The 16,525-nt window shown below is 48.7% G+C and overlaps 1 protein-coding gene across 3 annotated transcripts in view; it reads left to right on the forward strand.

Moving 5' to 3' along the window:
* Nucleotides 1–16,525, forward strand: part of CAMSAP3 (calmodulin regulated spectrin associated protein family member 3) — a 106,409-nt gene that overhangs the window by 61,422 nt on the left and 28,462 nt on the right. For 2 of the 3 annotated variants that reach the window (XM_073653914.1, XM_073653915.1), the window contains exons 3-5: nucleotides 7,563–7,691; nucleotides 8,110–8,193; nucleotides 9,031–9,063. In XM_073653914.1, coding sequence (XP_073510015.1) covers nucleotides 7,563–7,691; nucleotides 8,110–8,193; nucleotides 9,031–9,063 — 246 coding nt within the window. The remainder of the gene's footprint in view (nucleotides 1–7,562; nucleotides 7,692–8,109; nucleotides 8,194–9,030; nucleotides 9,064–16,525) is intronic. The other variant, XM_073653916.1, reaches the window with a different exon arrangement.

Genomic DNA, 16,525 nt, shown 5'->3' on the forward strand with positions numbered 1-16,525 from the left:
GGTGAACAAAGGCCTCATTCTGCGCTGATGGCTTCTGCCGACATCAGAAACCGCTGGTAGTGGGCTCTTTGTTCTCGGAGAAACTGGCACACAACTTTGTATCTTATTTTGGATAAAAGTTTTTCATTCCTGTTTTTTCATGCAGGTTGAATAACTTATTTGCTTTGCCAGCCAGCCACGACCGCTCCACCCTGACTATTGTGCTTTATGCCATTATTCAATGAGACCGTCCCCAACCGGATATAAACCTGCTCCGTATGGGTGATCAGTACAGGCCTACTCATTCCAAATATAGTCCAAGGAAAGTTACCGTACGCTTGGTTTTGTATTGTTTTTGTTAACGTTTTGAGATACTCCCTATGCAGAAATAATGCTTAAGAAAAACTGCTGCTCTTGGACTCCTTTGTCCTTGGCCAGGAGGCGGCCTGCTGTAGCAGAATGCTCTCCCCCGCTGCTCAAGGTTGTCGTTATGTTGGGCACTACACTGTGCCATACCCACTGTAGGTATCACTTATCAAATTAATCACACAGTATCTGATTATTAGGGTCCTGCTCTATGGTGTTCAAAAAGTAGTGCTATAGATTTACAAAAATAACATCCAGTACTATACAGTGCAGTCACCACTACATACTGCAAAAATATTCTACAAGGTGTCCAAATACCAGAGCCACACAATGTAAATACCGCTCATACAGTGCTCGTGTAGCGCCGCCACCGCCCAGGGCTCGTGTAGCGCCGCCACCGCCCAGGGCTCGTGTAGCGCCTCCACCGCCCAGGGCTCGTGTAGCGCCTCCACCGCCCAGGGCTCGTGTAGCGCCTCCACCGCCCAGGGCTCGTGTAGCGCCTCCACCGCCCAGGGCTCGTGTAGCGCCGCCACCGCCCAGGGCTCGTGTAGCGCCGCCACCGCCCAGGGCTCGCCTCATTAACTGGTGGTGCTGTTTCTTTGGTTGTAATTGAAACCAAACAAGCCAAGTCTCTCCTGTACTTGGCGAAGCTCAACACAAGAAGAGGATGGGGGAAATGGGTTGGTAATGATCCCATAAACACAAGTTGTATGAATCTGCAGAATATCTAATGTGCATAGGGTGTCCCAACTCTTCCTGATGACAGATATTGCTGGAAGAACAAGATTGGGCATGTTGCATTTAAACATGCCTGATTTGTTCCTTTTGCTCACTATTCAAAAATGGATGGAGAGTTTACATTTGTGTGGAGGAGTTGTGAAAATTACCATAGCTGTCTGCCAAATGTGTGATCTGGTGGATAGAAATATTATTTTTGGAACGATCCGACTTAAAAGGAATAACATACAGGGTCGGTCATATTTCTATTCCCATCATGATAGAACAGACAGTCTTCGTGCAAGTCTCTTAATATCCACGAAGGTGCACGTGCACCCAAGGGTAAATCTTCCCCAACAATTACAACGTTTGTATGATAAGATAAATGTAATAATAATAATGATTTAATACTGGCATCCTTACAAAGTGATCTAATGATGAAGCCCCAGTGCTCTTCCGGAGCAGGGCTGTGCCCATCAGTCCTATCCGTAGATCCTGACATGATTATCTAGTAGTAACCTCTGCTCTGTAATTTGCTGGACTGTATTCAAACAAAATCGTGTGAATGCAACAAATAAAGATGTATTATAGGAACACTGCTCCTTGTTTAATGAGGAGCGTAATATTCAAAGCAGGGCCGGGACAAATGTATTTTGATGCCCTAGGCAGATGAAGCCGATGGCGCCCCCACCCCACATTAACACTCATCCCCCATGTAAAAGAATGGATCAAATACTAAGGTAACAGGACCCCTAACACACCCCTCCTCCCCCTCCGATGGGTCAGGTAACAAGCTCTTATGACCACTTCCACTAGAGCTGTTACCTGTTTGACCAAAAAATACCAGCAAAACTTAAAAGTTGTGTACTTTAGATGTGAGGCTCAACAGGGAGTGTGTTTTAATAGTTAGGTATGGAATAACTGATTGCTTGCAGACCATTTACGCTATACCAGGGAAAAATAGCGATATTCATCCCTGACATCCTATATTTTGGTATTTTGGATACCTTAATGGAAGCTAAACAGATCCCATTATAAAGGGATACGTATGATGGTTTTTATATTTGTCATGCAACAAAACTGATGGTGGTTCTGGGGCCATATTCCTGTATGGATAGTTGTTCTGGTGATGTATTCATGTACTGATGGTGGTTCTGGTCTCGTATTCCTGTACTGATGATGGTTGTGGTTACATCTTCATGTAGTGATGGTTGTTCTGGTTCTGTATTGATGGCTCTGTTGATGTATACACGTAGTGACGATGGTTCTGGTGCTTTATTCATCATCAGTACATTCATACAAAACCAAAATCATCATCAGTGCATGAATACATCACTAGAGCCATCAACCATACATAAAAAGGCACCAGAACCATCATCAGTAAATTAATAGGTCACTAGAACAACAATCAGTACATGAATACATCACCAAAACCACCATCAGTAGACAAATGCATCACCAGAAACACTATCAGTACATGAATAGATCACCAAGCTTAGTACAGAAAACAATTGTAATGTCAAGCCAAGCCCAGGGGTGTACATAGAAGCCATAGGACCCCATAGCAGAAGATCTAATTGATCCCCTCCCCTCCCCCCCCACCCCCCAAAGAAAAGAAAGAAACCCTTAATATTCGGCAGGCTCACAGAAAAGTATATCCCACAATTTTGCAGCCCTTACAAAGTCATTTTCCTCCTTTTGAAGCCCCTAGATTGCCCTTTCATTGCCTGTATAAAGTATGATGCCAACTATAGTGTCCCCCCGAAACAAAGTATGATAACCCCACTGTGAATTCTTCCACAGTACCCTCCACACACTTGGTATGATGAACCTACTGTACCCCCCTCCCCTGGCAAAGTATGATGACCCCCAACACAGTATGATGCCCCAACTGTGATCTCCACATAGCCCTCCATACAGTATAATGGGCTTCCATACAGTAATATGCCCCCCACACCCCTCCATTCAGTATGGTGGCCCCAACATAACCATCCACACTGTATAATGGCCCACACTAGCCCTCCAAATAGTATAATGGCCCCCACACCTCTCCATTCAGTGTGATGGCCCCAGTACAACATCCGCACTGTATAATGGCCCCCACTAGCCCTCCAAATAGTATAATGGCCCCCACCCAGCACTCTAAACAGCATACTGACCCCCACACAGCCCCCTCTACACGGTATTAAGGACTTCACAAAAACCTTCACACTGCATAATTGCTTACATACAATATAATGGCCCCCACATAGCCCTCCAAACAGTATAATGGTCCCCACATGGCCCTCCAAACAGTATAATGGGCACCGCATAGTCCTCCATGCAGTATAATGGGCACCGCATAGTCCTCCATGCAGTATAATGGGCACCGCATAGTCCTCCATGCAGTATAATGGGCACCGCATAGTCCTCCATGCAGTATAATGGGCACCGCATAGTCCTCCATCCAGTATAATGGGCACCGCACAGTCCTCCATCCAGTATAATGGGCACCGCACAGTCCTCCATCCAGTATAATGGGCACCGCACAGTCCTCCGTGCAGTATAATGGGCACCGCACAGTCCTCCGTGCAGTATAATGGGCACCGCACAGTCCTCCGTGCAGTATAATGGGCACCGCACAGTCCTCCGTGCAGTATAATGGGCACCGCACAGTCCTCCGTGCAGTATAATGGGCACCGCACAGTCCTCCGTGCAGTATAATGGGCACCGCACAGTCCTCCGTGCAGAATAATGGGCACCGCACAGTCCTCCGTGCAGAATAATGGGCACCGCACAGTCCTCCGTGCAGAATAATGGGCACCGCACAGTCCTCCGTGCAGAATAATGGGCACCGCACAGTCCTCCGTGCAGAATAATGGGCACCGCACAGTCCTCCGTGCAGAATAATGGGCACCGCACAGTCCTCCGTGCAGAATAATGGGCACCGCACAGTCCTCCGTGCAGAATAATGGGCACCGCACAGTCCTCCGTGCAGAATAATGGGCACCGCACAGTCCTCCGTGCAGAATAATGGGCACCGCACAGTCCTCCGTGCAGAATAATGGGCACCGCACAGTCCTCCGTGCAGAATAATGGGCACCGCACAGTCCTCCGTGCAGAATAATGGGCACCGCACAGTCCTCCGTGCAGAATAATGGGCACCGCACAGTCCTCCGTGCAGAATAATGGGCACCGCACAGTCCTCCGTGCAGAATAATGGGCACCGCACAGTCCTCCGTGCAGTATAATGGGCACCGCACAGTCCTCCGTGCAGTATAATGGGCACCGCACAGTCCTCCAAACATAAAAATAAATAAATACTCCCCTCTCTCCGTTCCCCGCAGCTCCAGTCTCTGCAGTGCATCTTCTTCTGACCCTCTGCACTGCTTGTCACAGAGGGCACGCTGTAGTGATGTTATCGTGCCCTCTGTGGTGAGATGTCATAGACTCAGACGAGGAATGATGGAAGAGGGAGCGTCGGCTCACTGCTCCCCCTCCCATCATTGTTTTCAACTGTATCTGCATCCAGGACCAGGATGCCGATAGAGTTGAAAGTAAGATGCAGGGGGATGACCCCATAGCGGCAGCGTTGTCTGCAGCTATTGGCGGTACGCCACTTGTCGGACCCATATACATTTGTATCTCATTAACCTATAACTCCCAGTATGTCCTTAATAGTAAGGAGATGCTGGGAGTTATCGGTCATTATTAGACTATGGACCATACAAGAACCACAGTACTGATTAGACATAATCAGTATCAAGAAGTAAACATTTATATCCAGGTACCTTTTTATAAGTGACATCTTCTCTGAGTAGTTTTTCTTTTCATCTCCATCTTTTCCAGATGTCATGGTGACTTTTCACATCCACAGCTCTTCTCTGCAGATTTCCCTCTTCTCGAGTTTTCTGCTGCCCATCCCGACACAGTGCCCTTAAAAAAAAAAAAGAAAAAAAAAAGTGTTATTTAAATGCCCGCTGCATAAAAAATATCTGTTCATATTATGACCTAAAGAATCCTCCTATGATATATGGCCTCCACACTTTCTTCCCTTATGAGCTACACTTGCCACACTGTCTGCCTTAATGAGGTATAACCGCCCCACTATCTCACATGATCAGCCATAACCACCCCACTCTCTGCTCCTATGAACCACAGCCTATACCATGGCTGTCCCCTCTCCACTGGTTTCCCTTACACTCTCTCTAGCTCCACACTGTTCCCTCACCATGCTATGCTCTCTCCATACTGTGCCCCCATTTCATGCTGCCCCCTCTCCATATTCATACTGTGCCCCTTTTTCACACTGTCTTCATCCTGCCCACCACGTTGTCCTCTCCAAACTCTAACCTCTCCTCGTATTGTCCTCCTACACAGTATGATGATCACCACAGTTGCCCATACAGTATAATATCCACAACAGCCCCCCATTATTTAATATGATGATCATCCGATCATCCCACACAACACTGCATACATTATGGGCTCCCCCAGTCACCGATACAGTATAATGTCCCGCACAGCCCCTTATACAGTATAGTCACTACAGCCCCCAATATAAGGTCCTCAACAGCACCCAATACAGTATGGTCACTCTCTTATGTCCCTACAGCCCCTCCTGTAATATCCCCATAGGCTCTAGGTATAATAGCCTCCATTCATTAGGAAAATAATAGAATAAAAAAAGCTTTCACTCACCTAATCCAGTCTCCCTGTGCAGCGCAGCTCCGTCTCCTCTTCCATCCAGTGCAGCAGTGGGCGCTGGACGGCACAATGTCACTGCATTGCAACATCTGACGTCCTCTGCGTGCACTGGATCTCCCCGGCGGAACAGGGGGTTTATTATAGCTCCTGTCCCGGGCAGCACCGACATCAATTGTATTTACATCTTACAGATGCGAATACAATTGAGTGCGGGGAATGAGCGATGGCTGGGACCCAGACAGGGGAGTGAGCGGTGTCTGTGACTGACGCTGCTCCCCTGTGTGCCCGCGCCCCAGCTCTCACTGTGCTGAATGCCTGCCGCCATTGGAAGGTGACAGGTGGCCGCAGGCATTCAGCAACGTCGGTGTGTTTTTTTTGTTTTTGTTTTTTTTCTCCGAATGTGCCCACTCGAGCAGGCAGGTGCCTACCCTGCCTACCCCTCGTCACAGCCTTGATTCAAAGCTTCCTTTTAGTCATAAGGAGTGATCGAGATTGAAATGATGAGGTTGTTAGTAATGAAGGAGTTTATTCGTTGTCAGTAACTGTAAAAATTAATCAATAGGGGTCATTAAATGTTGACTAAACCGTTTAAATAATTTTGGATGTGTCGTCGCCTCTGTTCGGAGGTGTAGTTTGTGAGACGGAGACCTTCACCAGTTGATTAAAGCCAAGAATCGGAAGCATGGATGGACCTAAAGACTTTGTATTGAACCTGTTGTTGTTGTCCTAGTACAGTAGTGGACAACCCCTTTAAGAAGTGTACGCCTTTTAATAAATCAGGCGAGGTGCGAATTGGTGTGCGCCACAAATCTAACTGTAGTTGCTGCTAGATTAAGTGGTGTAGCAAGTGCTGCCTCGCTCCACCCCAGCACTGCCCATGTTGTCGTAGCGGTGTAAAAATGGCTTCAAACCGCCAAAAGTAGCAAAACTTTTGCGCAACCTCATATAGCACAAAAAAAATCACCTGGGTTTCTTCTGGCTAATATTTTAGTAGAAATTATTTTTTTATTTTTTAAGAAAAGGATCCATTGACTTCCGAATACTCGCATTGATTTAAAAACCAAGCGCTGCACAGACCTCTCTTGAATCGGAGATCCCCAACCTGTTTACAGTAGTAGGCAACCATACTAAGGTTACTAATCGTGCCAAATGCAACTAGGCATACAGGATCCACTGACATAGTGATCTGGTTCTTACCAGATTACTATGACATTCTTGGCAAAGATGATGCCATTATGAAGACCATCCAGAGAGGTATTGAAGACTGTCTGAGGGCTGCTTCCGACATCAGTTTTTCTCATACGAGTGCTATTGTGGTCTTCACGGATAGCACACGTACTTATGCTAGTTTGGCAGGCACTTCACATATTCAAATTTTTTTCCTCAAACCAAGCGGTCCGCACAAAAGCACGGAGACTAGTCCAATATTGGTCCGAGTGTTAGATCAAAATCACCAATGCAAGTCTGAGTCAGCAAAATAAATTGGACACCACTAGGATACCATCTAAGTGCTGTTTGTTTTCTTTGCTAGGAGAAGCTTGAGAAACCACCATTTTTTGTTCAATTTTCTCGACTAAAAAAATAATCAAATTCTGGTGAAAACTGACATACTGAGTTTGAGTTTCTTCATTGTTTTTGATCAATTTCTAATGAAATGCTGATCAAAAACAATGAAGAAGCTCAAACCATGTTTTTGCGTTTTGAGAAAAAGCACTGATGTCTGAATGAGCCCTTAGATGGCCATTAGAATGAATCTCAGATCTTTGGTTGACGTACTTTCAGTATTTTATAAAAATGACTTTCTCTTCTTTAAGGCTGCTCATCTTTCTGTGATTGATTCCATGATGATTGTATATTCCAATCGCTGCGCAGAGTCTCTTCCTTCCACCGAGGAACCTGGAATGGGAGGTTTGGAGGTCAAGCTGCTTTCTTGGGTTGATAAGGTAAAATCATATTAGGGTTATGTTAAGTGAGTGCTCAGTTGGGTGTAACCTATTGACGGTATGTCTTGTGGGTAAATGGTGGAAAGGGGACTACCCACCTCCCTCTTTTGGTCCTTAGGCCATGTTCGCATATTCAGTATAAAACCAGGAGTGGGTGATAAATACAGAAGTGGTGACGTGTTTCTATTATAATTTTCCTCTGATTGTTCCACTCCTGATTTTAGCTAAGAAATACTGATGTAAAATACTGACCAAATACTGAACGTGTGCACGTGGCCTTAGAGTGGTTGCCCATTCCTTTCTTCTACATAGAAAAGAAATGGTGGTGATGATGACTCTAGAAGTGATCTGACTTGGTCTTCAGATGAAGATCATCTTTATTATTGGTGGTGGTCATGTTTTACATGTGTGTTTCCAGATAAATTGCCAGTTACTAGAAGAAGCTGAAAGGGAACAAGGTCGAAAGCAACTCGCAGCCCCAGAGGGTCAAAACCAAGCTGGGGTAAGTAGAGGAGAACTGTCCGATTTAAGCTTCATAGATTAGTTTCTGCTTAATTTGTTCAACCTGTAGAGGGAATTCTCCTTTCCAGATATCTGGCCAATCTTTGTAGACCATCTTCTGTTTATTAGGAGCCTATATATAGGACCTAGTCTGTCGTGTGTTCTCTTTTACTCTTGAATTTTTGAGACGCATAAGCTAATTTCTGTAATTTCTCTGGTTCTATGTAGATTTCTGAAAACAGTGGACAGTATGTATTATAGGACATGCTTAGTCTGTTTCTTCTTGTCTTCTGGTCTGTCTCCTTAGACTTTTTTTCACTTCTCCTCTTTTTCCCGACCTTCTCCACATATGATCAATTTGAATATTTCTTTCTTTTTTGTCTCCGACTGTCTTCACCGTTTGCTACTCTTAATGGTTCTTCTCATATCATTCTACAATGGCTTCCTTCTCTGTTTCTTCTTCCGTCTTCTTTCTCTCTTCTCGGACCTACCATCTTACTCTTTCTCTTACTCATTATTTTTCCTTTTCTTTTTTTCTTTTAAAGAATAATTCCATTCCTACTATCTCTGTTAAGACTGCAATCCTGTTTTAATCTGTACCCCTTGCCTACACACTACGAAAGTAGCCATTTTGTTGTAGTCTTCCTGGGATGTAGCCTATTTATTCCACAACCTAGAACCATTAAGGGTTGAGACAAAGTGGATGTCTCCGCAGTGTGTACTCAACAGATATTCTAAATCCCCCCCTTATTTTTCTTCGCTATAATGCCCCCTATTTCTTCTGTCCTATATGTTTCTCTGTTATTCCATCCCTCCATATTTTTCTCTTTCTCTCCAGTGCCCCTCCCGCTGGTACTGGAAGCTGGTCCCTGTAAGTGGCTTTTCTTGTTTCCTGACCCTTTATACGTATGTGCCAGTTATGCGTCTTATTTTGACGTACCATGCCCCTTCCCTTACCAGTCAACGCCTGTTTCCGTTCAGTTTTCTTAACCAAAGAAATGCATGCGTAATGCTGCTTGATCTGTATTGTTAGCAAAGGCTTGTGGGATATGTGATTTTATATAATCATGTACTTTTTATTTGTATTTTATGTGTATGGTGGTTTCCTAATTTTTTTTTATTTAAAAATTTTGTTAGCATTTTTGCAGTTTATTTCAATTATTTATAATATCACCTTTTAAATTTTTTTTGTCACTTTCACTCCCATATTTTATCCATCTGCTCATGTGTCTGTCTGTCCTCCTATCAGATCATATATTTTTTTTTCATTTATGGCTTTTTTTATTACCACAATAGAGCTGCTATCCCAGAATCCTTTGCATCCATCTCCCCTCTTGGCCCGTAGATTTAGCTTTTTGACTGTGTTATGGTCAATTTGGCTTGTGAGGTCCTTTTTAAAATATATATAATAAAACCTTTTTAAGGTACGTCATTGATGGGCTAAGAGGGGACGCTGCAAGAGACCGTCAATTTATGCAGAAAAGATTAATCCTTTAGTTGCACGTTTGTTTTGTTGTTTTTTGTTTCTTTTAACCCCACTTTTTTTGTCCTTGTGAGTGCTGGTGCCGTTTTTAAGGGTTTAAAGCAGAAATGTCCTGCCTTATGTTTATCAGCATTTCATGATATGTGAATAACACTTATGCATAGTTTTTTTTCTGTTAGCCAAAAATTATAAGATTTTTATTTTTTTATTTTTGTACTGATCAGAGGACATATTTCTAAAAGATATAGTCACCCTGCCTTAAATTTAAAAAAATAAAATAAAAATCTCCGTGTACAATACTGTGATCTGTATTCTGGATCATATTCACCTATTATAAGTCAATGGGTGCGCCAAAAAAATGGATCACATGTGGGTTACCATCCAATATGTCACGCATTTTTCACGGATCCATTATAATTAGTGAGATGGAAAACTGTATTTGACTTTATTTTTCATTGATTTTGTTTGTGTAAAAGACGGGTGCCGTACGGATGGCACGCGGACGTAGAAGACGGATGCCGTACGGATGGCACGCGGACTTAGAAGACGGGTGCCGTACAGATGGCACGCGGACTTAGAAGACGGGTGCCGTACGGATGGCACGCGGACTTAGAAGACGGGTGCCGTACGGATGGCACGCGGACTTAGAAGACGGGTGCCGTACGGATGGCACGCGGACTTAGAAGACGGGTGCCGTACGGATGGCACGCGGACTTAGAAGACGGGTGCCGTACGGATGGCACGCGGACTTAGAAGACTGACTCCCAGTATGGATGTAAAAACATCCATTTGTTCAGGACGAAAAATAGAAGCATTTACTCGTCTGAATTCGGCCATGAGGAGGCATTTCATAAATCTTGCTTCTTTTCAGCTGAATTTTCTGAAGCGATCCTGGCAAATTCAGGCCAGTCGGGCAATTTAAGAACAGTTGGCAACTATGGCTCCAAGCTGTCTATTTTCTTCACTCCAAAAATGTACACACAAGCTTTCTAACAGGGCCTGCTTACATATACTTCTCAAAAAAAATAAAGGGAACACTCAAATAACACATCCTAATAACCGCAATCCACGGGTGGCGTAGTCAGACATTATCTAAAGCACGTAGCAGACTACCATTGGTCTGACCACCCTGAGCCGCGGGACCCGGCCGCCACTATTACCCCCATCGTTCCCCTATCGCCCGGATCCGCGTGCCCCACGGCCCAGGGGGCGAGTCATATACACTGCTCAAAAAAATAAAGGGAACACTCAAATAACACATCTTAGATCTGAATGAATGAAATATTCTCATTGAATACTTTGTTCTGTACAAAGTTGAATGTGCTGACAACAAAATCATACAAAAATAATCAATGGAAATCAAATTTATTAACCAATGGAGGCCTCGACTTGGAGTCGCCCCCAAAATTAAAGTGGAAAAACACACTACAGGCTGATCCAACTTTGATGTAATGTCCTTAAAACAAGTCAAAATGAGGCTCAGTATTGTGTGTGGCCTCCACGTGCCTGTATGACCTCCCTACAATGCCTGGGCATGCTCCTGATGAGGTTGCGGATGGTCTCCTGTGGGATCTCCTCCCAGACCTGGACTAAAGCATCCGCCAACTCCTGGACAGTGGTGTGGCTGTGGCTGTGGTGTGACGTTGGTGGATGGAGCGAGACATGATGTCCCAGATGTGCTCCATCGGATTCAGGTCTGGGGATCGGGCGGGCCAGTCCATAGCTTCAATGCCTTCATCTTGCAGGAACTGCTGACACACTCCAGCCACATGAGGTCTGGCATTGTCCTGCATTAGGAGGAACCCAGGGCCAACCGCACCAGCGTATGGTCTCACAAGGGGTCTGAGGATCTCATCTCGGGACCTAATGGCAGTCAGGCTACCTCTGGCGAGTGTAACGGGTCCGGGAGGCGGAACCTCTGAGCTACTATACAAGGGGGCGGCCCTTGTAAGGGAGCGGGTGGCAGTCTCTGGGTGAACGGACAGGGAGTTACGGCAAGTGATCAGGGCAGTCTCTGGGTAAGGGGTAGGTACGACCTGTGATGGCAGAGCCTCCGGGTAGGCTAGCAGGCAGATGGTAGATGTGTGCTCCCAGGTGAGCAAGCGAGAGTCTCTGGAATAGCAGGTGGTCACGGCACGTGACGGCGGAACCTCCGGACTGGCAGGCAGGTAGGTAACGGAGAAGCGCTCCCAGGTGAGCGGGCAAGAGTCTCTGGAATAGCTGGTGGTCACCGCACGTGACAACGGGACCTCCGGGCTGGCAAGCAGGCAGGTAACGGAGATGCGCTCCCAGGTGAGCGGGCAAGAGTCTCTGAGATAGCTGGTGGTCACAGCACGTGACAACGGAGCCTCCGGACTGGCAAGCAGGCAGGTAACGGAGATGCGCTCCCAGGTGAGCGGGCAAGCTGGTCCATAGACAGACTGACAGGAGTAGTAAGGCAGACCGTCGGACCTCAGACTGGCAGACAGGTAACAAGTATTCAGGCAGGAATCAGGCAGGTAACTGGCAGGAAACTGGCAGGTAACTGGCAACGGGACCTGAGGGCTGAAGCACAGGTGAGACACAGGTGCAAACAACATTGCTCGGGCACCTCCATTTTGGAGGAGGTGCCTTATATATGATGAAGTCCTCCGGCCATTGGCCGGGGACTCCTTAGGACGGCGCGCGCGGCCCCTTTAAGAGGAGGGGAGCGCGCGCGCGCGCGCCCTAAGCACAGGGGCCGGGAAGGAGCGCGCGCTGAGAGCAGAGCGGGAGGAGGACGCCGGGAAGGAGCGCGCGCTGACAGCAGAGCGGGGAGAGGACGCCGGGCACGGAGCAGAGCGGTGAGGGGAGCAGCGTCCCTGCCTAGCAGAGGGCAGGGACGCCAGCGCTACAGTACCCCCCCCTTTAGGCCCCCCCTTTTTTAGGCCAGACAGAAATTTAGCTAGGATGAGAGGGGCATGGATGTTCTCCCGGGGCTCCCACGTTCTCTCCTCAGGACCAAACCCCTTCCAATCTACCAGAAAAAAGGTCTTTCCTCTTACCCTTTTGGTGGCAAGAATGTTCTCTACCTCAAACTCGTCCTCAGCAGAAACCGGAGCAAGAGGCGTACCTGTAGACTTAGAAAAAGAGTTAAGTACCACAGGTTTGAGGAGAGATACATGGAAGGAGTTAGGGATCCGTAAGTTGGCCGGGAGTTTCAATTTATAGGCCACCGGGTTGATCTGACTGATAACCTCCAGTGGGCCGATGAACCGAGGCCCCAACTTATAGGAAGGGATCTTGAGCCGGACATATTTGGACGAGAGCCAGACTTTATCCCCAGGACGGAATTGAGGAGGATCCAGACGTCCTTTGTCAGCGTGCCTTTTCATACGCTCGGATGACAGAAGGAGTGCGGACCGGGTACTCTCCCATATGGAGGAAGACTCGCTCTCGTGATTGTTGTACGAGAATTCGGCCCATGGCAGGAGATCCACCCAGTCAGAATGGTGAGCATTAACGAAGTGCCGGAGGTAACTGGTCAGGTTCTGATTGATCCGCTCCACTTGACCATTAGACTGTGGGTGGTAAGCGGAGGAGAAGTCCAGAGTGACGTCTAGCAATTTACAAGTGGCTCTCCAAAAACGAGAAGTGAACTGTACTCCTCGATCCGACACGATGTGACGGGGCAGGCCATGAAGACGGAAGATGTGGCGGATAAAGACTCTAGCCAGCTCGGGTGCAGACGGAAGACCTGGCAGGGGAATGAAGTGAGCCATCTTGGAAAAGCGGTCAGCGACCACCCAAATGACCGTACAACCGGCAGAGACGGGCAGATCAGTTACGAAGTCCATCGCTATATGCTGCCAGGGGGCAGCAGGTGCTGGCAGAGGAAGAAGGCGGCTGGCCGACAGGTGTCTCGGAACCTTGTTGCGGGCGCAGGACACACAGGCAGAAACAAAGTCCATAACATCCTTGTGCAGGTTAGGCCACCAGTAGTGCCGGGTAATAAGCTGGAGGGTCTTTTTCTGACCGGCGTGGCCAGCTAGTTTAGACGAATGACCCCAGTGTAGGATCCTCTCCCGATCAGGTACCGATGCGAACGTCTTACCAGGAGGGAGACAATTTAGACTCACGGGAGCCACCTGCATTACTCTGGCGGGATCGATGGGGCAGTCACATGGTCTATGAGGTGGTAATGTCTCTGCCTCCTCCATATCAAAGACATCAGCACAAGACCAATAAGGAATCGGAAGTCCAGGTAGATTAGCTGGGATAGGAGAGGGACGGACGGAATGGACGGGAACCAGACAGGTTTTATGACAGTCTTGTCCCCAGCGAAGGACTTCTCCGGTTTGCCAGTCAAGCACGGGTGCATGTCTCTGGAGCCAAGGCAGACCTAGCAAGAGGGCGTGAGAGAGTCCAGGCAGAACGTGAAGGGAGATACTCTCTGAATGCAGCATACCCACTTGCAGAGTAATGGATTCGGTGATGAATTGGATGGGGCGAGATAAGAGGCCCCCATCCACGGCAACAACAGACAAGGGTACAGCCAGAGGTTTGGTGGGGATGCGGTATTTCTCCACCAGGGACAGTGAAATAAGATTTCCGGCTGCTCCAGAGTCAAGTTGGGCTAGTTCGGAATAACGATTCTCCCCGCAGATGATTGAGACAGACAGCAGCAGGGATGGAGAGGATTTCTTTTTGTCTAGATCAAGTCCTCTGAGCGAACCTAGACACAGGCGTTCTCCCGACCTCTCCGGGCAGGCACGGATCCGATGCTCCTTACTGCCACAGTAGAAGCAGCTCCCCTCGGCACGGCGAAAGTCCTGACGGGATTTGACCATCTTGGTCTGGTCGACCTGCATAGGCTCAGGAGAGTGTACCTGGGGAGAAACGGAAGGAGTGACGGGTTTCAGAAAAGTAGGAACCAGACGTGGAAGCCCCTTTTCACGGGTGACCTCTTTGGCACGCTCCTGGAACCGTAGGTCAATCCGGGTGGCAAGGGTTATTAGATCATCGAGAGAGGTAGGAATGTCCCGACCAGCAAGTTCATCTTTAATACGACCGGACAGACCCTCCCAGAAGACGGATACCAGAGCGTCGTTATCCCAGGCCAGCTCCGAGGCAAGGGTGCGGAACCGTATGGCATATTGGCCCACGGTGAGACCCTCCTGACGGAGGCATAGCAGAGAGGATGCGGATGAGGTCTTCCGTCCGGGTTCGTCGAAGACTTTCCGGAAAGCCGAGAGAAAAGCAGGCAAGTTGGACACCAGGGGGTCTCCTCTCTCCCATAGAGGATTTAGCCAGGCCAGGGCCTCCCCGGTGAGATGGGACATGATAAAGGCAATTTTGGCCCGGTCGGAATTAAACTGATGGGACAAAAGTTCAAAGTGCAGGGTGCACTGATTTATGAAGCCCCGAGCCTGGACGGGGTCGCCTCCGAAGCGAGGAGGTGCAGAAAGCCGGGGTCCGGGGTAGGATACCATAGTATTAGTGGGCAGCGGAGCTGCCGGATTGCAAGATATGGCACTGGCGGAGGTTGTTGGTGGATCAGACAGAGTGTTCAGGCGAGTATTAACATTCCGCAGGTGACCCAGGATGGCCTCCTGTTGGGACCTCTGACGGGACAGTTCAAGACAGAGGTCCGAGAGCGAGGGAGCTTGGGTGCCACCGGGTTCCATGGCCCCGAGCAAACTGTAACGGGTCCGGGAGGCGGAACCTCTGAGCTACTATACAAGGGGGCGGCCCTTGTAAGGGAGCGGGTGGCAGTCTCTGGGTGAACGGACAGGGAGTTACGGCAAGTGATCAGGGCAGTCTCTGGGTAAGGGGTAGGTACGACCTGTGATGGCAGAGCCTCCGGGTAGGCTAGCAGGCAGATGGTAGATGTGTGCTCCCAGGTGAGCAAGCGAGAGTCTCTGGAATAGCAGGTGGTCACGGCACGTGACGGCGGAACCTCCGGACTGGCAGGCAGGTAGGTAACGGAGAAGCGCTCCCAGGTGAGCGGGCAAGAGTCTCTGGAATAGCTGGTGGTCACCGCACGTGACAACGGGACCTCCGGGCTGGCAAGCAGGCAGGTAACGGAGATGCGCTCCCAGGTGAGCGGGCAAGAGTCTCTGAGATAGCTGGTGGTCACAGCACGTGACAACGGAGCCTCCGGACTGGCAAGCAGGCAGGTAACGGAGATGCGCTCCCAGGTGAGCGGGCAAGCTGGTCCATAGACAGACTGACAGGAGTAGTAAGGCAGACCGTCGGACCTCAGACTGGCAGACAGGTAACAAGTATTCAGGCAGGAATCAGGCAGGTAACTGGCAGGTAACTGGCAGGAAACTGGCAGGTAACTGGCAACGGGACCTGAGGGCTGAAGCACAGGTGAGACACAGGTGCAAACAACATTGCTCGGGTACCTCCATTTTGGAGGAGGTGCCTTATATATGATGAAGTCCTCCGGCCATTGGCCGGGGACTCCTTAGGACGGCGCGCGCGGCCCCTTTAAGAGGAGGGGAGCGCGCGCCCTAAGCACAGGGGCCGGGAAGGAGCGCGCGCTGAGAGCAGAGCGGGAGGAGGACGCCGGGAAGGAGCGCGCGCTGACAGCAGAGCGGGGAGAGGACGCCGGGCACGGAGCAGAGCGGTGAGGGGAGCAGCGTCCCTGCCTAGCAGAGGGCAGGGACGCCAGCGCTACAGCGAGCACATGGAGGGCTGTGCGGCCCTCCAAATAAATGACACCCCACACCATTACTGACCCACTGCCAAACCGGTCATGCTGAAGGATGTTGCAGGCAGCAGATCGCTCTCCACGGCGTCTCCAGACTCTGTCACGTCTGTCACATGTGCTCAGTGTGAACCTGCTTTCATGTGTGAAGAGCACAGGGCGCCAGTGGCGACTTTG

This window comes from Phyllobates terribilis, unplaced genomic scaffold, assembly GCF_046119375.1.
Source record: "Phyllobates terribilis strain yellow unplaced genomic scaffold, ASM4611937v1 Scaffold_11__3_contigs__length_659146591, whole genome shotgun sequence".
Taxonomy (NCBI): domain Eukaryota; kingdom Metazoa; phylum Chordata; class Amphibia; order Anura; family Dendrobatidae; genus Phyllobates; species Phyllobates terribilis.